This window comes from Rana temporaria, chromosome 12, assembly GCF_905171775.1.
Source record: "Rana temporaria chromosome 12, aRanTem1.1, whole genome shotgun sequence".
Taxonomy (NCBI): domain Eukaryota; kingdom Metazoa; phylum Chordata; class Amphibia; order Anura; family Ranidae; genus Rana; species Rana temporaria.
In genome coordinates, this window is record NC_053500.1 from 76,771,635 (window position 1) to 76,794,226 (window position 22,592).

At 43.0% G+C, this 22,592-nt stretch overlaps 1 protein-coding gene across 1 annotated transcript in view; it reads left to right on the forward strand.

Moving 5' to 3' along the window:
- The first annotated feature begins 267 nt into the window (after nt 1-267).
- The window catches only part of CNTD1 (cyclin N-terminal domain containing 1), a 29,956-nt gene continuing 7,631 nt past the window's right edge, over nt 268-22,592 (forward strand). The window contains exons 1-6 of the mRNA XM_040331207.1: nt 268-468; nt 1,881-1,956; nt 11,682-11,850; nt 13,648-13,810; nt 18,229-18,373; nt 18,444-18,540. Coding sequence (XP_040187141.1) covers nt 294-468; nt 1,881-1,956; nt 11,682-11,850; nt 13,648-13,810; nt 18,229-18,373; nt 18,444-18,540 — 825 coding nt within the window. The 5' untranslated portion in view covers nt 268-293. The remainder of the gene's footprint in view (nt 469-1,880; nt 1,957-11,681; nt 11,851-13,647; nt 13,811-18,228; nt 18,374-18,443; nt 18,541-22,592) is intronic.

Below are 22,592 nucleotides of genomic sequence, written 5' to 3' on the forward strand. Positions count from 1 at the left end.
ACCTATAGGAGAGGCAATCTCTGGTTTCAAATGCTGAAGCTGATGTGATGTGGGTATTCTGAGATATTGGATTGTAGAAATGTTCTAGGAATATGCAATACAAATGCAGATTATTGCTGATACTTCTAGTTTTCTCACTGGAATTCATCTGGTATATAAAATTGATGCTTTAGATATAAAAAAAAAATGGTATATTGTTAGTCATAAAACATTTAGATATTACAGATTAGAGAATAATAATTGTACAGAATTCCTGTTTGATAAATTACTTTGGTATTTGATTTAGTTGAAGGATGAACCGGCTTCCATTTAAAACCCAAAAATTTACCGAAATTCCTTGCACAATATTTGGAATGGCCACATTTGATATCTTGGAAGATATTCTTGTTAGCTTGGCAAATGAAAATGAGAATGTTCTTGAAAGCCTGTCGGCGCATGCTGGCTGTTTTAAGCAACCAAAGGTGATAGGTGAGTCCCTGTTTGGTAAATGTCCTTTTACTGATACGGCATGTATATTATCTATTAGGATGATTCTGAATAATAGTTTAAGTACAAGAAAATTTGGGATCTTTCAACATACAGTATATACTCGAGTATAAACCGACCCAAATATAAGCCAAGGCACCTAATTTTACCACAAAAAAATGGGAAAAATTATTGACTCGAGTATAAGCCTAGGGTGTCCATCTGCATGCCTCACTGTACCCATGCCTCACTGTGCCCATGACTAGACTTACGTTTAACATGTGAGTATATAGAAGGGGTGCCTGGCTTTGAAAAATCGGTACCGGGTCCCCAAAGTTACTGGAGAAATTACCCTTTAACATGGGAGTCTATGGAAGGGGTGCCCGACTTTGAAAAATTGGTGCTCCCCGGCCATAGGTCCCCCAGAAAACAAACTTGTAGAGGAAGAGTGGGGCTATATGTGTGCCAAGTTTGGGGTCCCGGGGACATACGGCCGGCCAGTACCGGGTCCCCAAAGTCCAGGAGATCGGGTGCAAAAAGGTGACTCGAGTATAAGCCGAGGGGGGCATTTTCAGCACAAAAAAAATGTGCACTCTGGTTGCAGAGTTTGCAAATATGCCTCACGTGCATTCTAAAACGGGTGCAGCATGAGCCAAATTCAAGTACAGGTTCTAGACAGGTACGTGAACTTGGCACATTCTTCACCACTGTTAAAAATTGCACTAGAGACACTTTTGCAAAATCTGCCTGCACCAGTTTTTATGAATTCAACAATTCTTAGTGTAGCACTAAATATTCTATGATGAATGACTTTGGCATTGAAGCAAGTACAGTGTTACCTTGGATTACAAGCATAATTAGTTAAAAAATAATGCTTTTAATACAATTCACTCGTATATCAAAGCGAGTTTCCCTATAGGAGTCAATGAAAACTCAGATAGTTTGATCCACAGTGACTTCTATTTTATGCAGTACCGCATGGCCAGAGGTGGGGGAGACACTCAGAAACACCTCGGAGACTGCTCTGAGCCACTCGGATGCACTCGGGAACGGAGTGTTTCCAAATGTTTCCGAATGTGTCTGAGTGTCTTTCGAGCGGCTCGGGTGTCACCGGCGCCCCTGCACCTCTAGCCAAATGCGGTACTGTACACCCCATTGGCTTTAAACTTGCTCGTTTTGTGAGACAATACTCGCAAACTGAGTCAGGATTTAGAAAAAATAATAGCTCGTATTGTGAAACGCTCGTTAACCACGTTATTCGCAGCCTGAGGTATTGCTGTACTTTTTGTTTTAATTACAATGTAATTGTACAGCAACAGTGGTGATTATTTTTTTCATTACACAAAAGTCTTCTATGTTATGAATAGATCTTAATGGCTTTGATTAATATATAATATTCATGTTTTATATTGCAGAGCTCATTTTCTTGTTAGCAGAGCATTGGTGCCAAGATTGCTCCACTAAGTATCAAGCAGTAGAACTTCTTGACAGGTACAGCTATTGGTTAAGAAGATATGTAGGTTGAAACTTTACAAATGTTTATTTTAACCACTTAATAACCGGAAGGATTTGCCCCCTTAATGACCAGGCCATTTTTTGTGATATACGGCACTGCGTCGCATTAACTGACATTTGCGTGGTCATGCGACACTGCATCCAAACAAAATTGATGACCTTTCCCCCCCCCACAATTAGAGCTTTCTTTTGGTGGTATTTGATCGCCTCCTGTTTTTATTGTTATAATAAATATCCCCCTCAAAAAAATGTATAGTATCTAGTTTCGGTCAATGTGTATTCTTCTACATATTTTTGGTAAAAAATAAATCGCATTAAGTGTATATTGATTGGTTTGCGCAAAAGTTAAAGCGTCTACAAAATAGGGGATAGATTTATGGCATTTTTATTATTATTTTACTAGTTTACTAGTAATGGCGGTGATCAGCGGTTTTTTAGCGGGACTGTGACATTGCGGCGGACAGATCGGACACTTTTGACACTTTTTTGGGGACCAGTGACAATTATACAGCGATCAGAGCTAAAAATAGCCACTGATTACTGTATAAATGCCACTGGCAGTGAAGGGGTTGACACTAGGTGGCGATCAAGGGGTTAAAAGTGTTCCCTAGGGAGGTGTTTCTAACTGGGGACAGTGTAGTGTCTAGCGGGGGAAGCAGGTCACTGTTCCTAATCACTAGGAACAGCAGATCTGTCTATCCTCCCCTGACAGAACGGGGATCTGCCTGTTTACATTAACAGATCCCCATTCTGTCTCTCTGAGAAGATGGCCAGTGGACATTGCGGCCGCCAGCCACACGTATCAGCTCCTAGTGGTCTTAAAGAGGCCAACGTACGATGACGATGATTCGCCCAGGAGAGCCAACCTGCCGCAGTACAACTGTGGCGGCTGGTCTTTAAGTGGTTAAGGTGGACCTTTTTCATCTTTTCATCTATTAAATCGTCTGCCCTTGTTTTATTTTTGGATAGTAAAAGATTATTTTTCTACCAGTAAATACCTTTTACAACCCACTTCCTTTTTCTTGTCTGGTCATTAGCCTAGGCTTATGACATCATGCACAGCTCTGTCTCTAAGGCCCCATACACACGATAGAATCCATCCGCTGAAAAATCCCAGCGAATGGGTTTCAGCTGATAGATCCTATGGTGTGTACACTCCAGCGGATCTTTTTCCGCGGATATTTATCCCCTGGGATGGATTCCAGCAGATAAATATTTGGTGACATGCTAAACAAATCTATCTGCTGGAATCCATCCCAACGGATGGATCCGCTGGTCTGTATAGACTCACCGGATCCATCCGTCCGAAGGGATCCCCCGCATGCGTCGTAATGATTCGACGCATGCGTGGAATTCCTTATATGACAGCGTCGCGCACGTCGCCGCGTCATAATCGCGGCGACGGCGCGACACGTTATCGCCAGAGGATTTCGGCGCGGATTTCAATGCTATAGTGAGTACACTCCATCGCATGGAAATCCGCTCAAATCCTCGAGAGGCTTTATCCGCTGGACCGTATTCGCGGATAAATCCTCTCGTGTGTATGGGGCCTTACTCTCGTGAGCATTTGTCAGGAAGGGAGGGGAGATGATTCGTAAGAGAGCCAATGAGAGCTGCAGAGCTGGAGGTGTGTGTCTGTGTAAATCCAGGAAGTGAACAGGCAGCAGCTTTAGCTGCCCACATTTAAAATGGTTGCAGCCAGACTTAGTGGAGGGAGATATTTTGCAGCATATTTGGCAAGTACAGAATCACAGTATACATAAAATAATATGCAAAGTGGTTGGAGGGAAGCTTCAGAATGACAAAGATGTTTTTATTACAAATTATGTGAGCAGACTGCAGACTGCAGTTCCTCTTTAATCCTAAGTGGCAGATGCAGCATAAAGGGTAACTAGACCTAGTCCCTATTCAGTCTATGATGCAGCATACATATGCATGTTAGATGTCTGAAGTTCCCCTGGCAGGTGCCGCGAGGTCCAGTCCAGTTGTCTGAAAAGCGCTTTCTTATGATTGTCTTGTGAGTAGGACCATTGCTTTTTATTCTTTTTTAATACATTTTTAAGTGGTAATGCACAAGGTCGGTGCGCCCTCCTTTCTTTTCTGTTTCGTTTTAGCCATATGAACACCCTTTGTTCTGTGGAGGGCTGCAAGACTTCTGATTTTTGCCGTTAGACTACACTGCTGTACCCGGTTTGGCGAAACACCAGAGCGCAGGAGGTTTTGTGTTTTTTCAGTCTATGATGCAGCATACATATGCATGTTTTTATGTGCATGGGACAACCTCTCCATTTCAATGAGCTGCCCTAAGACCAACAAACATGGCAAAGAAGCTCATGTACTTTGTTGAGCTTTACATTTTTTCAAATTGTTTTTTATTTTTTATCTCCTCGCTTTGCTAGTTGCTTTTGGGATGCCATTAATAATGAATGTCAGCAAACACAATCCTTAAACACACACAAACTCGCACAATTTTGATTCAAATCATTTTTATTGAATCTTCTCAAAAGGTATAACAGTGACCTAAGGTCGAAATCATCAGGAAAAAAAAGAGACCCATGCTCCAAACAGTGAAAGAATGTCTGCCCCGTTGCACCGCCCTCGATTTTACCTCTGGTTGGGTCTGTATTGCCGCAGCCTGCTCCTTCCTCACGCATTCTGCACCCAGGCCAGAATCAAGGAGTGATCTCCCCTCCGAGTCTGGCCATGCCCCCTCACTAGTCCCACCCAATCACACTGCAAGGCCCTAATTGATGCGCTGAACAGATTTGCTGCTGGAGGCAGTCGGAGGAGGTAGAGGGAAGGATCTGGTTTTGCCCGATGTCCATGACATTGTCGAATTTTCATGATTTTGCCCTGGACACAGTCAGACTGGGACATTGTCAAATCAGGACTATTGGCAACTATGCCTTTCCCATAAGGCAAGCAGGCCTACCAGTACTCCATTGCCCCCAGGTCTTATACACAATGCTAGAGTGCCTGGCTACCATGCTGGGGCAGGTGCGAACTAGCACAGCGAACAGGTACTTGTGATTGGCAGACAGGCAGAGCAGTCCAGTAACAGTCTTAGTTCAGAACAGGCAGAGTTCAAAGAATAGTCAGAAACAATCTGTGGTCAAAAAGCAGGCAGAGTTCTGAGCATAGTTAAAATCCGATCTGAGGTCATCAGCAATGGAATCCAAACAAGATGGCAGAGCAAGGCAAAGATGCAGGTCTAGGCATGAGAACAAGGCAGGAAAACAGGTTGCTTGAAGCATGTTTTATAAACACTGTCACAAGTCAGACACAGAGGGTTTGGCTGGCTTAAAACAGGTTTGATCTCCAAACAAACAAGTGCCCACTGCCCCCACCTATAACTGGTCTATTGCAGCAAGAAGCTCTGGAAGGGTGACATATTTTTAACAAATGCAAAGAGGTTTCCAAGCTCAAACTTACCAACCAGCCAGCGGCCAACAATATGGGTTAAAGGGGTGTTCCGCCTAAAAAAAACAAAATTAAAAGTCAGCAGCTACAAATACTGCAGCTAACTTTTAATAATCGGACACTTACCTATCCCAAGGTCCAGCGATGCGGGGGAACGAATCCCCGTTCGTCTCCCCCTCCTCTCCGCGGCGCCGGCATTGTCACTGTGGGCGACCCGTGACGTGTCCCAGATGATTGCGGAGTGGGGGGGGGAGAGGTAACTTACTTCCGGTCTTAGAGGGAGGAAGTGGGAGCTGGAACCCTCTAAAAAAAAGGGTTTCTGCCCCCCTCCCAAAAATCACATGCCAAATGTGGCATGTCAGGGGTCACCTTTCTTTAAAGTTTAAGTTCAACTTGTGGGTGGAACTCCAGTTTAAGAACAGGAGTTTTGTCTGCACACATTTGCAAATGCATGCGTCAGCTAAAGGCCCCTTCAAGGTAATTTGTTTTCTGTAGTCCCCAACCCTGACTTTTAAGTCTTCACAATGGGAGCAAATGCATTTTAATGGATAGGTGATGACAGGTGGCCTGGAAGGAGCCCACCCCTCCTTAAAGGTACAGGGGCACACTGAACACCCAGCACATAGCACTATGGCAGCAAAGATGTCAGTGAGGTTTGATCTCCACCCAGAGGATGGCTACATCATTCACCTTGCAGGTGGACAGGCAGACATGGAGAATGCAGCTCAGCGCCAAAACCAGGATTCTAGAATGAGTCCAGCAGCTGTCATGGAACAGGAGCATTACATTCTCCAAACAGGTTGGAGGCTTGTTCTGCATTGCATCCCCAGCACTAGTTTGTGACATTCAGGTAGAATTTGATGGTCGTGTTCTGTACTATCTGGAGAGAACTTTTAAATTATCTTCTTTATATTTGGTACAGATTCACGGCTTCAGTGAGATGTGTGAGATCCTCTAACAGTTTTCTGATGTGAAAGATACTAATAGATCACTCACTCAGTTTCTATTATGGGGATTTTTTTCACGGATTCAGTGTTGAGTTATATGTGTAGAGAATAGATAAGGGGTGTATGCTATAGAGTACCATTGTCCAGAAGAATGACATTGGAGACTTGACTTTTTTTGGAGAATGGAACTCAGAATGGGCCATCTAAAGTATTTATCATTTTATCCTGAGTTACCAATGACTGAGTATGGGGAGGAATGAGTAGGATCAAGTCTGTATGTACTGAAAGCCTGTGCATGCGTTCTGATGAAGAATCCAACAGTTGGGAGTGACTTAAATCAGCTGCTGAAGTTACTTAAAAAAAAAAATAAGGGTTACATATAACTTTTAATTAAAGTGTTTGTTACCCTAAAAAAGCATGAATAATAGCACAGTGCTTGTGCAGTGTAATTTGGCCCCTTCTATCACCTAAAATACCTGGCTGACCCTGCCTGCCTATACCCTCCCTCCTGTAAACTGACCACGGTTTATCATGGCTGCTGAGCCCTGACACTGTGGTCAGTTTACATGCCTCTGTCATCCACAGGTCTGCTCTGTCCTTCTCTGTCCTCCTCTCCCCCTCCCTCCCTGCCTGCTCTGTGTCAGTGCCCCCCCCCCTCCCTCTTGCTGCTATCAAAACTACAATAAAAACATCCCATTTCCTCTGTAACATAACGTGTGCCCCTGTGTCTGTGTTAAATAAAAAAGCTGCCGATCTGTACCTTCTATCAGAGCGTCTCCCGTCACTCTCGTGGCTCCTCGGCTTTCTCCTCCTCTCCTCCCTGGCTATAGCTGTAGGCCGGGCAGAGGAGAGAGTCAAGGAGTCACGTGAGTGCCGGGAGATACTCTGATAGAAGGTACAGATCGGAAGCTTATTTATTTAACACAGACACAGGGGCACACGTTATGTTACAGAGGGAATGGGATGTTTTTATTGTAGTGGCTTAACAACCACTTTAACTATGCCTTTTCTCTTGCCATCCTATCTAACAGTATATCTATTATCTGCATCGAGTATATTCTAAATTCTTCATAATTCCCTCTCCCAAACAATCCCAAGAAAGTAACTGTGAAATATTCACTTAATTTACTTTCACTTTACCTTCCATCATCCCTCCATTCCTCATTGATTGGAATGATATATTCTGTCTATTGGAGGTGAGGCGAGAGTACACAAATAGCAGAAATAGCTTTCAATTAGGACACCTGTTCTAGTAGCAGTTCTTTAACTGATTGCAGTCTGTGTTCATTAACCCTTAAAATGTAACTCAACTTTTGTGGAAAAAATATAGCGAATAAAAAAAGCATATACAATTGTAATTTGATGTTATTTAATATTACCTTTCCTTTTCAGTCTGTAGCATTGTAATTTCTGTAAAGTTCAATGCAATATAGAAACCTGGAGGCATTCTGTACACAGATGGAAGACCCAGAGAAATGCAATTTCTTGCTTGTGTGATTGGCTAACTGATTTTCCTATAAGTCTGCAATAAGATATTCAGATTTTAGACACCCTCTGCAACATAAATCGAATTGTGGGTGAGATGCTCATTAAGGGTTAATCGCATCTAAAAGTGTGCAAGCACTGCAACTTTCTTATTTAAAACCCTGCACGTGCATCAGCTAAAAAATAACAAAGTAATTCACATAGGGCAGTGGTCATCAACTCCTGTCCTCAGGGCCCACTAACAGGCCAGGTTTGCAAAATAACTGAAATACATCACAGGTGATATAATTTGCTGAACATGCCACAATTGGCATGTAATTTTTTGGGGGGGCTGGGTACCTGGTTTGGAGTAGGACTTCCCGTCCCACTTCCTCCTTCCGATTTCTGGCCACCTAGGCAACTCCTTCTCTCCCCCTAAGCGGCCCCTCCAACCCCCCCCCCCCCCCGGCAATGTTCTGGGACACGTCACAAGTCCCAGAACATTACCTGGCCATTGACGGCAGTGCGTGCCCGGCTGTGAAGCCGCAAACTGTCACAGCCGGGCACCCACACTTACAATGTCAGCGCCGCGAAGAGGAGGTGGGAAAGAATGGAGGCTTCGGGCGGCTACATCGCTGATGAATTTTAACCGCTTCAGCCACGGACCATTTCGCTGGGCAAAGACCAGGCCACTTTTTGCAATTCGGCACTGCGTCGCTTTAACTGACAATTGCGCGGTCGTGCGATGTGGCTCACAAACAAAATTGGTATCCTTTTGTTTCCCACAAATAGAGCTTTCTTTTGGTGGTATTTGATCACCTCTGTGTTCTTGTTTTTTTGCGCTGTAAACAAAAACGGAGTGACAATGTTGAAAAAATGCAATATTTTTTTATTTTTTGCTATAATAAATATCCCCCAAAAATATATTAAAAAAACATTTTTTTCCTCGGTTTAGGCCTATACGTATTCTTCTACATATTTTTGGTAAAAAAAATCGCAATAAGCATGTTATTGATTGGTTTGCACAAAAGTTATAGCGTCTACAAAATAGGGGATAGTTTTATGGCATTTTTATTAATATATTTTATTTACTAGTAATGGCGGTGATCTGCGATTTTTATTGTGAATGCGACTTTATGGCGCACACATCGGACACTTTTGACACATTTTTGGGACCATTGTCATTTTTACAGCGATCAGTGCTATAAAAATGCACTGATCGCTGTAAAAATTACACTGGCAGTGACTGGGTTAACCACTAGGTGGCGCTGAAGGGGTTAAGTCAGTACTAGGGAGTAATTCTTGCTGTTAGGGGGCGTGACTACGAGTGACAAGTCACTGATGACCGTTCCCGATTACGGGTTGCGGCAAATTTAAGAGGACGTACAGATACGTGCCATTGTGTCGACGTACATCTGCGTGTGGCGGTCGGCAAGTGGTTAATACACTCAAAAACCAGTGGATCTACGCTTTAAAGGGATCAATGACTCAAACAATGTTAACCACTTCCCGACTGGCTCATGCCGATACACGTCAGCACTTTGAAGAGGGATATCGTTTTTATGGCAGCAGCTACAGTAGCTACCATAAGACCAGTATTTTCTTCTTCAGTGAGCGGGTTTCAGATAGAAGTGGTCTCTGCGGCAGATGCGTTGCAAGATTACTTTTATCGGCGGCGGGAGAGGACCTTCCGCCACTCTCCTGTGTCCTCCACCGCTTACCGGGGCCGTCCGTAGCGGCGGAGGCGATCAGGTCCTCTCCCTGGCTGGTATGGAGACGAGTGAGGGGATAACGGCTCCCACCCATCTCCATACCATAGCAAAACGTCACTACCGGCTATAACTTTTAAAGAGCCCTTTTTTTTAAAATAACATTTACATATATATTTTTTTTATTGCATTTTAGTGTAAATATGTAATCTGAGGTCTTTTTGACCCCAGATCTCATATTTTGGAGGTCCTGTCATGCTTTTTTTTTTATTGCAAGGGATGTTTACATTCCTTGTAATAGGAATAAAAGTGACAACATTTTATTTTTTAAAAGAACAGTGTAAAAATAAAAAGGTAAAAGAAATAAGAAAAAAAAAGGAAATACATTTAAATGCGCCGCTCGCGTGCAGAAGCGAACGCATACGCTTACGTGAGCAGCGCCCACATATGAAAAATAGGATTCAAACCACACAAAGCGAAAGCAATAAGTCTAGCCCTAGACCTCCCCTATAACTCAAAACATGCAACCTGTAGAATTTTTTAAGCGTCGCCTATGGAGATTTTAAAGGGTAAAAGTTTGTCTTCATTTCACGAGTGGGCGCAATTCTGAAGCGTGATCTATTGGGTATCAAGTTACTCGGCGTAACATTATCTTTCACAATATATAAAAAAATTGGACTAACTTTACTGTTGTCTATTTTTTTATTCAAAAAAAGGGCCGCTGCACAAACACGGTGTAACAAAGTATTGCATTTTATTCTCTAGGGTGTTAGAATTTTTTATATATATATAAATAGATAGATAGATAGATAGATAGATAGATAGATAGATAGATAGATAGATAGATAGATAGATAGATAGATAGATAGATAGATAGATAGAGATATGTTTGGGGGTCCCAAGTAATTTTCTAGCAAAAAAAAAGTTTTTTAAACACCAAATCTCAAAAAGAGGCACGGTCCTTGAGTGGTTAATAACTACTTGGTCTAGGGGATTTAACAAAGAGGAACATCTACCTGGTTCCCCGCTCCTCCGACTCCAGCTCTGTTATGTGGGCAAGCCCTTAACGATGTCATGCTGTTCCTGCACTGTACATAATGGCATGCTGTCTTGTGACTTACTGTTATATACAGTCCCATTTACTGTTGCTAAACACCACCCCTGCCATCCATCTTTCAGGTATCAGAAACGTAACTTTCCACTAAAACTTTGGCATTTGATATTTTGAAGACAAAAACAGGTCTTAGCACCTGGCAGAGGCAGGGTCAGTGTTGGCAGTAGTAGTATTTTTATATGTAGCCTTGGCCTATGATCCAAGGAGGCACCACAGGGAAACAGAGGTTACTTTGGAGACCAAATAGATACTTAGGCCCGGATTCACAGACACTGGCGCATATTTATGCCGCCGTAGCATATCTCCTCTACGCAGACGCAGCGCAGAGAGGCAAGCACTGGATTCACAAAGCACTTCCTCCCAAATCTGCGCTGGGTTTCTCAGGCGTAAGTCGGCGTAAGTGGAAGTGGGTGTGAGCCATGCTAATGAGGCGTGACCCCATGCAAATGATGGGCCGAGCGCCAGACAGATACGTATCGCCAACTGCGCATGCGCTGTCCCGTGGGCGCATCTCAGTGCGCATGCTCACAATCACGTCGGAACAACTGCCTAAGATTCGTCGGATCACTGCCTATGGCGTGAACGTAACCTACGCCTAGTCATATTCACGTCCTACGTAAAATACGTCGGCTTGTGTTCCCTGCTGCAGCCCTTTGCATGGATACTGCTGAGTTACACCTCCTTTATGGGGCATAACTTTACGCCGGACGTATGACTTTACGCGCACTGCGTCGGACGGACGTACGTTCGTGAATCGGCGTATCTCCCTCATTTGCATATGTGAATAGAAAATCAATGGGAGAGCCAAATACATCCAGCGTAAATATGCGCCCACTCTACCCCGGCGTAGGCAAGTTACGTCGGTCGGATGAAGCCTATTTTCAGGCGTATCTAGTTTTGTGGGCACGGCGCACAGATACGACGGCCCATAATTGCACTTACGCGGGGGAGTACAATAAGGTGCTTGCACTTAAGCCCAGTCAGGTTTATGTTAAAGTGACAAGTAGACTTACACATAGAATGACATTGACGTGTGCTTTATTTCAGGTTCATGATCTTATACATAAAGCAGTTGTATAAATCCAGTACAGAAAATAGGAATCTGATGGAAATCACAGAGGCATGGGCATCAGCAAAAGCCAGCCTGTGCAAAAGGTTCATCCTCTACCTGGTGTCTTGTATTCAGATTACTAGCAAGTTGAATTTCCACTATCATGTAAGAGTTTTAAATTTCACACAAGACTTTGTATTTAATGTGCTTGCATATACAGGAATGATCACAGACAGCTTGATCGTCTCTGCAGGCTGAACGAGAGAAAATCAATCAATATCCCCATCTACACTTATAGCATGGATCAAGCTGCCTGAATTCCCGGACAGTAACTGCATTTGAGAAGATGTAGTCACTGTTTAGCTAATACTTAAATTGTCTGCCAAATACAAAGGAGACATCTATAAGGGAGACCCTTGGCTGTTACCAACACCCCTATTATTAAATAGGAAAGGAAAAATCCCCCAAGGTGGGGCTTTAACGGTAACAATTGATTCAATGAAGGTGAATAAGTACAATAAAATATGTTTATTAATGGATACAAAAGTTTATAAGGACAAATTGTTTAAGAACAAATTGCATAGATGCGTGTTGGACTCATCCACAGGGATAAATTAAGGCCCTACGCATTTCGGAATAAAGTCCCTTCTTCAGGGGCCAATGTCCGTGTGGGTTTATACTGTATACAATATAAATAGAAATGATTACATCAACAAAGTGTTACAAAAGATTGTTTATGGTACAAAACAGGAAAAAACATGAGTTTAATTTGCAAACGGCCTTAAGTATGTGTTGATGTAGATGCTCAAGTTTTCAGTTAAAGCACCATTACCAGACACAATGGGTCGCCCGGTGGATCCAACAGACTTTTGTGAACCTTCAGGAGACAATAGAAGGTAGGTATTTTAGGGTATTTCGCTCGAAGGAATTCCTAAGTGTCCTGGTTGACTACGCCCTGAGAGAAGGCTCCATCTATCAGGGCATAAAATTGTGTTTCGAATTTCAGAATACTGGACCTAGAAATGGGCACATACCACTCGCCGTTAGAAAGAATTTTGAGACACATGTTTCTATATTGGTCATTGGTCAAAATGACAATATTCCCACCTTTGTCTGACAGTTTAATGGTTAAGGAATTGCAGTTCTTTAATTTTTCTAGGGCTTCACTGTGTTGGCAAGTTAAATTGCCAACAACTCTTGGTTTGTGTATTTTTTTGATTTCAGCAGAGGTGAGGGCAACAAAAGCTGCTAAATTAGGGTTTGTTTGCAATGGGGGGAATTTATCAGATTTGTTTTTTAATGGACCCACCGGCCTCTCAGAGATGTCTGTTAGTGCCGGTTCTTGTAATAGACTTTCCAGATCAAAGGTGTCAATGAGATCCATAGAGTCAACCTCATCGGATAACGATAGGAGTAGCTCCAAATCCGCCTTGTGCTGTTGAATTGTAGTGTGTGATGCCTCACATTTTTATAAACTTTTGAATAGCAATTTCCTGGCAAAGAGGTGAAGATCCTTAATGATCTCAAATGTGTCAAATTGGGCTTCCGCACAGAAGGTGAGACCCTTTGCCAATAGAGTCCTTTCATCTGGTGAAAGTTCATAGTCGGAGAGGTTTATGATGTCCAAGCCCAATGTGGTGCATGTACTGTCATCAACCCGGAGGAGGTCTAAGTTTCCAGTGGTGCATGAGAGACCAGGGTTGGTCAATTTTTAATTGACTTTTGTCTAGTCAGGTGGTTGTTCACAAGGCCACTAATGGCTCAAATTCAGCAGGAATTGTTTCTTTTCTACTAGGCATGTATGTAATAAGTGTTGTGACATTTTACTTGCTGTATGCTTGTCCTGGGCCAGTGATTCTCCAGTCAATGAAGGAACTCCCATTGTTTCTTTGTTGAAAGGCTTGGTGTATGAAAAAAACATTGTTACACTGTTAATCGCTTTGATTTGTGTGCCTATTTCAGATTATCAATAGTAATGCAGTCATCCAGTTTCTGAGATCTGCAGGTTACTCTTATACAAAGAAAGATTTACTGCAGTCTGAAATGACAGTGTTAAAAACTCTAGACTTCCATATCAACATCCAATCTCCTTTCACATTTGTGGAGATGCTATTAGAAGTTTTAGGTAAGTTATATGACATTTTCTATATCTTGAAATTTACGCTAAATGTTTGGCTTGTACCAACAATTCAATCCATAAAACTGACTTTAGGAATTATATATAACATTCAGTGCATTACGTTTTTTATTCCCCAAGCGTATTCTTTCCTAACCTTTGGTACATGTGTACGGCTAGGTTCACACCTACCGTATGCGTGTTTTGCAGAAATGCATTACAGTCCATTTAACATGGTTTCCTATGGGACACGTTTACATCTATGCGTTTTTCAGCCTGTGCGTTTTTTTTAAAAGGGTCAGCATTTTTTTTTTCCTGCAGCAGATTGCATTTTCTGTGTAATATTTTTTAATGGACCTGCACCAAAAATGCAAGTGTTGCATTTTTAATGCGTTTTTTTCCATGCATTTTACATTTTGCATTTTTTTTCTCAACAAACTATGAATAGCCAATTGTTAAAGAGGAAGTTAACCCTCTCTTTAAAAAAAAAAACCTGCAAGACAAAGGCATAATGAGCTAGTATGCATAGCATACTAGCTCTTTATGAATTACTTACCCGAGAACAAAGCCCCCGCAGCGGTCCTTGTACACCTCCTCCGTCGCTGGAGTGACTTCCATCCGTGCCGTTAGCAGCATGCACTGTAGACATCGGTACTGTCTTTCTTGGAAATATATCCTTAGCCGTGTAGGTTAAGGAGATATTTATTGGACCTACAGGTAAGCCTTAATCTAAGGGTTTACAACCACTTTAAGGATGAAGCAACCGAATTGTCAAAAACTGTCTCTGTGTTTTTGATTTATTTTTTGTGAATGAGTAGGGGTACCCCTACTCATTCACATGGGGGGGAGATCTGGGCAGGCCCTTGTTAAAGGGGGCTGTCATATACCAATCAACCCTCAGCCTGCAGACCTCCACAACCGCTGGCCAAGGTTTTAGGGAAGAGGCCCTTGTCCTCATCAATATAGGGACGAGGTGCTTTGGGGGCATGTGGCCTGGTATGGCTCAGGAGGGGGGTGCTCACTTGCCCCCCCTTTCCTGGCCTGCCAGGCTACATGCTTGGATAAGGGTCTGGTATGGATTTTGGGGGTACCCACACCATTTTTGATTTACATTTAGGCATGGGGTTCCCCTCAAAATCCATACCAGAGCCAAAGGGCCTGGTATGGTTTGGGGGGACCCCACGCTGTTTTTTAAGGACTGCATACTCACTGGATTTGTACCAGCTGACTGGTGAAAAGCAAACGTGGTACCAATATAAATCGGGCCGAGATACAGTATATACCTGTGGCCAGATTCACGTAGGAGAGCGTATCTTTATGCGGGCGTATCGTATCCTATTTACGCTACGTCTCCGCAACTTAGACAGGCAAGTGCAGTGTTCACAAAGCACTTGCTCCTTAAGTTGCGGTGGCGTAGCGTAAATAGGCCGGCGTAAGCCCGCGTAATTTTGGAAGAGGTGGGCGTGTTGCATTCAAATGAGCCGTGACCCCATGTAAATTAAGCGCTGATCGTACGGCGCATGCGCGCGCATGCTCAGTATCACGTCGAATTTACTCCCTAAGATACGCCGGCTCAATGCCTGTGACGTGAACGTAACCTACGCACATCCCCATTCACGTACGACTTACGTAAACAACGTAAAAAAATACGATTGTTCCGACGTCCATACTTTGCATTGGTTGTGCCTCATATAGCAGGGGTAACTTTACGCCGGACGTAAGCCTAACGTAAACGGCGTAGCGGGCGCAAGTACGTTTGTGAATCGGCGTATCTAGCTAATTTACATATTCGACACGTAAATCTACGGAAGCGCCCCTTGCGGCCAGTGTAAATATGCACCCAAGATACGACGGCGTAGGAGACTTACGCGGCTCATATCTTGGCCAAATTTATGCGTAACTGATTCTAAGAACCAGGCGCATAGATACGATGGCTCGCATTCGGACTTACGACGGCGTACGTGGAGATACCCCGTCGTAAGTCCTTTGAGAATCTGGCCCCAGGTAACTACAGACCAATCAGCCTAATAAGTTTTGTTTCTCCGTCTCTTTCTCGCCAACCACCCGGGCATAACATGGGTCTCATAGCGATTTGCCCTCTGTGGTCAGAGCAACTATCATGGCGGTGGTAGCGGTGACTGGAGGAGGAATGTGAACATCTCCTATATTTGGAGGGGGAATGGGAACATCCCCTCTGATGATGGGTCCGAGACAGAGTGTCACGTCTGGACCTAGAAGATGAATGATGCTGCAACCTGGCAAGGTCCCTGTCTCGTGACCGATGATCTGATCTAGCAGAGCTGAAATGGAACAATACGAGACAGACGGAGGGGAAGAAAAGGCAACCATGGTAGCCATTAGCAACTTCCAGAGAAAACACATCAAAAACACCATCCCCCTTCTGCACATACCTTGTGCAAGAAGGCTGGCCACACAGTGGCGAAGATATGTCCATGATAAGGAAGAGAAAATGACAATCGAAGGAAAAGGTAAGTGAACCAACAATGCACTAGCTTAAAGGGACCTATTTAGAAAATAGAAAAAAAACCTTTACAACCCCTTTAATATAGAACTAAGGGGTGAGACAAATACACAAAAAACAATCTGCCATGGCATAATAAGAAAAAGGCCACGTCCCTCCACCATCAGGGTATTATAGGCCCGGAAACCACTCGCCCGCTCTTAGCTGGGCCCTGGGTGAACCGCAACAACTGGTACGATCCGACAGACATCCTGGACTTGCGCAGAACATTGTGATGTAGGGTCCATGTGAGGAGGACAGGAAAGGAACACGGAAGTCCATGGAGGTGAGCTCGAATTTATAAGTAGGGGGTCCTATAGCAGTGGAGAGGAGGCGGGGTTAACCCACACGTAGTCTGCCATGGAGTCTGTCAGAAAATATATATATTTTTTCTTTTTTTAATTTTGAAAACTTTGTGCCAAAAAGCAAGAACTTCAAAATATTCACCATACCTCTCAGCAAATAGCTTGGGGTGTCTACTTTCCAAAATAGGGTCATTTGGGGGGATTTGTGCCATCTGGGCATTCCATGGCCTCCGAAACTGTGAAAGGCAGTGAGAAGTGAAATAAAAAATGTACACCCTTAGAAAGCCTGAAGGCAATGCTTGGTTTTCGGGGAATCCCATACGCGGCTAGGCTCCCAAAAAGTCTCACACATGTGGTATCCCCGTACTCAGGAGAAGCAGTAGAATGTATTTTGGGGTGTAATTCCACATATGCCCATGGCATGTTTGAGCAATATATCATTTAGTGACAACTTTGTGCAAAATAAAATAAAGAAATTGTATTTTCCCCGAAATTTGTGTCAAAATATAAAATATTCTATGGACTCGACATGACTTTTCAGCAAATAGCTTGGGGTGTCTATTTTCTAAAATGGGGTAATTTGGGTGGGTTTTTAACTGTCCTGGCATTTTATGCACAACATTTAGAAGCTTATGTTACACATCACCCACTCTTCTAACAACTTGAAGACAAGGCCCATTCTGACACTTTGATGGCATTTTTTTTTGCAATCCAGTAATATATTCTGTGAACCAATGCTGTCCACACACAATCTAATGGTGAATGATAACAAATAAGTGACTTAACACCACGTGGACCCTCCACCAGTCACACTTTTCGCTCACCTCCCAGCCCCCAATTGGACCAAGTAGCACCTTCCCCTTTGGGGTCTCAATCCAGGATCTTTATGCTCCCAATAGTGGACTCCTGCAAGTGTGATATCTCATATAGGATGGAAACATAAGGGTACAAAAGAAACTAGCATAGTGTAATACTGTAAAACAAAATGTATTTAAAAAACAAGCAACCCGTCCACTCACATTTAGGAATACACTATCCCTGGTGCACACAGGTGATGAACTTGAAAATATACAGATCAGTCACTGGGGTCACAAATTCATCTGCAAGTCCTCGGCCTTACTGCCCTCATGGGTGATCGTGTGCTTCCTACAAACGATGAGATGACATCACAAGCAGCACCCTGACACGTTTCCTCACTCACATGCGCCTTTATCAAACCCTTTGATAAAGTTGCACGTGAGTGAAGAAAAAGCATGAGGGTGGAGATTGTGGCGTCATCGAAAAGGCTCTTATAAGGAGATGGATTGTGGACTGTGGAAAAAGCGGAGGATAAGAAAAAACAGGATCACACAGCCTTTTTACACAATGCAAAGGATTAACCCCTTAGATTCCACAGTGAGTATAACAAGCATGCTATACTGCATATACAGTACAGACTGATTTTACAGTTGTGGGTTTAGTAACACTTTAATTTTAAATAATATTTATAAAGCTTCGGTCTCTGATAATGAAATCTGGCAAATCGGATACAGATCAAAGTAATATGTCAATTAAATGATACGTGTTAATTAAAATGTAACATGTCTTTTTGAATTTTGCAGGCTATAATGGCTGTTCTCTGCCACTAAAGCAAGTGTATGATATGAGTGTGATGGTATTGGATTTGGTTTATTTGCTTAGAAATCCTATTTATGAAACTGTACTTAAGTCAACAGTGGACTTGCCAACTCCAACTGATATACAGAGGTGAGGGTTTAAGTCCTGTCTTTATATTCGCTGGCTTAATACCATTGATTAATATTATTTTTCTTAATAGGAGCAAATTTCTGGCTGTAAAAGAAGATGGGATGCTTTTGGGTACTGGGATCATTGCAGCCAGCACCTACATAATAAGCCAGAACTCATGGAAACAGGTACCTTTAAAAAAAACAGACTGATGTGATCAGTTTGGGACACTTTAGGGTTAATTCTCCTAAGCATAAAGTATGTTTGATTATATTTCTGACCTATGATTCCTTGATAGCTTGATGTTTTTCAGTAGATTTAACAGCAAACACTTAAATAATCAATTTACAGTTCTTTTTTTTTAACAGGGAAAAGTTTATTAGACAAATCAGCATTACATTATAGATAAATTACAGTAAATACAGTGATGCACAAATCAGAGTATCAGGAGCATACGATGCAGTCCAGCCAAAGGCAAAGCCCAAGGCAGCAACAACAAGCAAGGAATGATTAGACAGCAATCTTGCCGAGCAAGTGAGGCTCAGCAAGCACCTCCATGATTATTTCACATAACCCTCAACTGTGGTGTAGACGTAGGAGTGGAGTAAGGGGGGGGGGCCTAAACAACTACCATTTATGAATGTCAGATGGGGCCATCAGTGTCGCCCCGTCTTAAGCTGGAGGGGGGTCAAGGGCAGCAGGAGTCTCCACCCAGGTGGACCAGATCTTGTGAAATTTCTCCGGCACTGTCTATTTTCGTAAGTCAGCTGGTATAGGGGCAGGACCGAATTCACAGAGCATTGCCAAGAGGCACCCACATCAGTCAGTCTGGAGGCCACAGCCATCAATCTAGCAGATATATTAAATGCACAGGACAGCTTTGTTACTTAATGTATGTAGTATTTTCCCCTCTGTTTCTTTGCTGTACAGAATGATTGTTCATGTAGTTAATGCAGATCTCCGCCCAAAAGGTACCTCTTACCTACTTGATGTCCGTTTACCTGCACTGTCTCCATTGTAGGGGCCCCAGAGTATTACTTTGCCCAGGGGCCCATGATGCTATTAAGACGTCCCTGGCCATTGCGGGGTGTAGTAGGCTCTGTGGAGAAATTTAAATTGTATAAATCTGTCCTTTGCTACGATCAGAGAGAGGATATACGAGGTAATGCATTCTTCCCACCCTTCCTCGTCTAAGGACGGTATATCGGCCCTCCACATATCCTAGGGCTTGGTGGTGTTTTGTTTTGTTTTATAAAAATCAACAAAGATCATCACACAAATTTTCACTTTTTAAAATACTACTTCTTAAAAGCTCACATTGATTGTGTGGCTCTTTGAGGAGTATTACAAAACAGAGCATTGCACAGAGACATTCCTGGTGGAATAACTTAAAGGGGTTGTAAAGGTAAACATTTTTTCACCTCGATGCATCCTTTGCATTAAGGTGAAAAAACATCTGACAACACCCCCAACCAACCCCCCCCCCCCGAGCCCCCGTTTTACTTACCTGACCCTTCGAAAGTCCTACGCTCCCCCCCCCCCCGTCATCCTCCTTGTTTCCGAGCCTGGCTGTTGATTGGCTACACTGGATGGATTGAAAGCAGCGCAGCCATAGGCTTGCGATGCTGTCAATCACATCCAATAATCGGGCGTGCCAGGTGCGGGGCTGAGTGATACGGTGAGCGGCTGTATCACGGGAGCTCGGATGAATGTGTTGAGTTCTTGCGAGGAGGAGCCGAGACAGCCACCGAGGGACCCCAGAAGACCGGGTTGGGGACACTCTGTGCAAAACGAGCTGCACAGTGGAGGTAAATATAACATGTTTGTTATTTAAAAAAAAAAATTATAACTTTACATAACCTTTAAAGTAGAACTATAGGCAAAACCTTTTTCAGTTTGAATAGAGTAATGCCGCGTACACATGATCGGAAATTCTGTCAAGAAAACTGTGATTTTTTTACGACGGAATTTTGGCTCAAACTTGTGTTGAACACACATGGTCACACAAAATTCCGACCGTCAAGAACGCGGTGATGTACAACACTACAACAAGCCGAGAAAATTTGTGTTTTTTTGCGCGTCGGAATTGCATACAAACGATCAGAATTTTTCCCGTCGGAAAATTTGAAAACCAGCTCTCAAATTTTTGCTGTCGGAAATTCCGACAGAAAAAGTCCAATGGGGCCTACACGCGGTCAGAATTTCAGACCAAAAGCTCACATTGAACTTTTCTTGTCGGAAATTCCGACTGTGTGTACGTGGCATTAGACTCCTTTCACACTGGGGTAGTTTTCAGGCGCTTTAGTGCTAGAAATAGCCTCTAAAAAGTGCCTGAAACCACCTCCCATTCATTGCAGTGTCTTTTCACATTGGGGCGGGGCGCTTGCGGGACGTTACGGAAAATCCTGCAAGCAGCATCTTTGGGGTGGGTTGGGAGCGATGTAAATACCCAAAACGCCCTGCCCATTGGAATAAATGGGCAGTGGTTCCAAAGCGCCTTAAAAAAACATTATAAATGCCCTCTGTTCTCAGCTGCATAAGGAGCCAAGGAAGGAGAAAGCAAAGTGAGTTCCCAGCATAGCCAGATATCTGACCACACTGTGCTCTCTTGCCTAGTGTAGTCAGTTTTTATTTGAAAGGCAGAGGGACTGGCAGGAACACCAGGTGTTTTACACAAAGGAAGCAATACAAAGAGAACAGGATACAGTTAAAAACAAGTACATGGTACAAGTAATGATACAACAGGCACATACTAGGAATATAAAATATTGGGTTAACATATTATTTAAAGCGGTATTAAACCCAAAAATTTAACATCATGCAGCTTATTAATCCTTCGATGTGGTGGCTGCATGTCTTCTTTTTTTTCTTTCCCCTCTCTTTTCACCTGGTGATCTGGCCAGCAACACATTTCCTGTATTAGATGGCCTCCGCTTAGGGGCATTTTATGAAATCAGTGGGTCTGTGTGCAAGACCATAAGTTGTGCCCCATTGTTTGAAAAAGCGGCTTGCTTTGTATGCCACAGTTAAAACTGGACATGCTTTTCATTGTGCCAGGGATGTTGCTAGGATTGTAAAAGACCTAGGGCACCTTTGGGCAAAGCAAGTAGAAGAGAAAGGCGGAAAACAGTGGGTGTGACCAAATTACATTAATGATGGGAGGGGCTTAAGGGGTGTAGTTAAATGAAACAAGGTCAGTCTGGTTTCCAGTAAAATTCAATCCAAGGTTAGTCTTTCCCCCAGTATAATCACCCCCAGCTCAGTCTGTCCCCCAATACTATCCCCCCCGGTCAGTCTATCCCCTAGTATGATCCCTCCCTTGAGGTCAATCTGTCCCATAGTATATTCTTACCCCCTAGGTGAATCTGTCCCTCAGTGTAATCACCCCCAGGTCACTCTGTCCCCCAGTACAATCCCATTCAGGTCAGCCTGTTCCCCAGTATAATCTTCTCCCAGGTCAGTCTGTTCCCCAGTACAATTCTACTCCCAACAGGCCAATCTGTCCCCTGGTATAATCCCTCCCAGGGTAGTCTATCCCAAGTATAATCTCCCCCAGGTCAATATGTCGCCTAATAAAATCTCCACAGGTCAGTCTGTCCCCCAGTACAATCCCCTGGTCAGCCAGAGTTGATTTTAACAAACCCACAACAGTTGTGTAAATGTTTTATTAAACGTTTTTACCAAAAATACACTAAAAGCTTTATCAGCACATACAACACAGCATAACTTAACTAAATTCTTGTTGCAAAAGGCCTTGTTCAGTTGGGGCGTACTAAAGTCCATGTGAGTGCTGTGATTATGCGCGTGGGGATGCACAGGCAGTCTCATTTAGACACGTTCAATTCGTTTTGTTCGGAATTTCTTTTTTAACGAATTTTGACAAATTCGTTAATTCCGAAATTTCCGAAAATTAGAATTTCCAAAACTTCGAAATATTGGAAATTTGGAATTTTGAAAACTTGAATTCGGAAAATTCACAATTTCAGAAATTTGAATTTTGGAATATCGAAATTCCGGAAATTTGAAAATTCTAAATTTCGGAAATTCGAAAATCCGTAAATGAAAATCAGAAAATGATAAAGAATGAAAATCTGAAATGATAACTAACTAATAATAACTTAACTATTACTAACTCTTAAATTATAGGTATTGGAATTTGCTTTTTAACCACTTGACCATCAGGCACGTAAACCCCCTTAATGACCAGACCAATTTTCAGCTTTCGGTGCTCTCACATTTT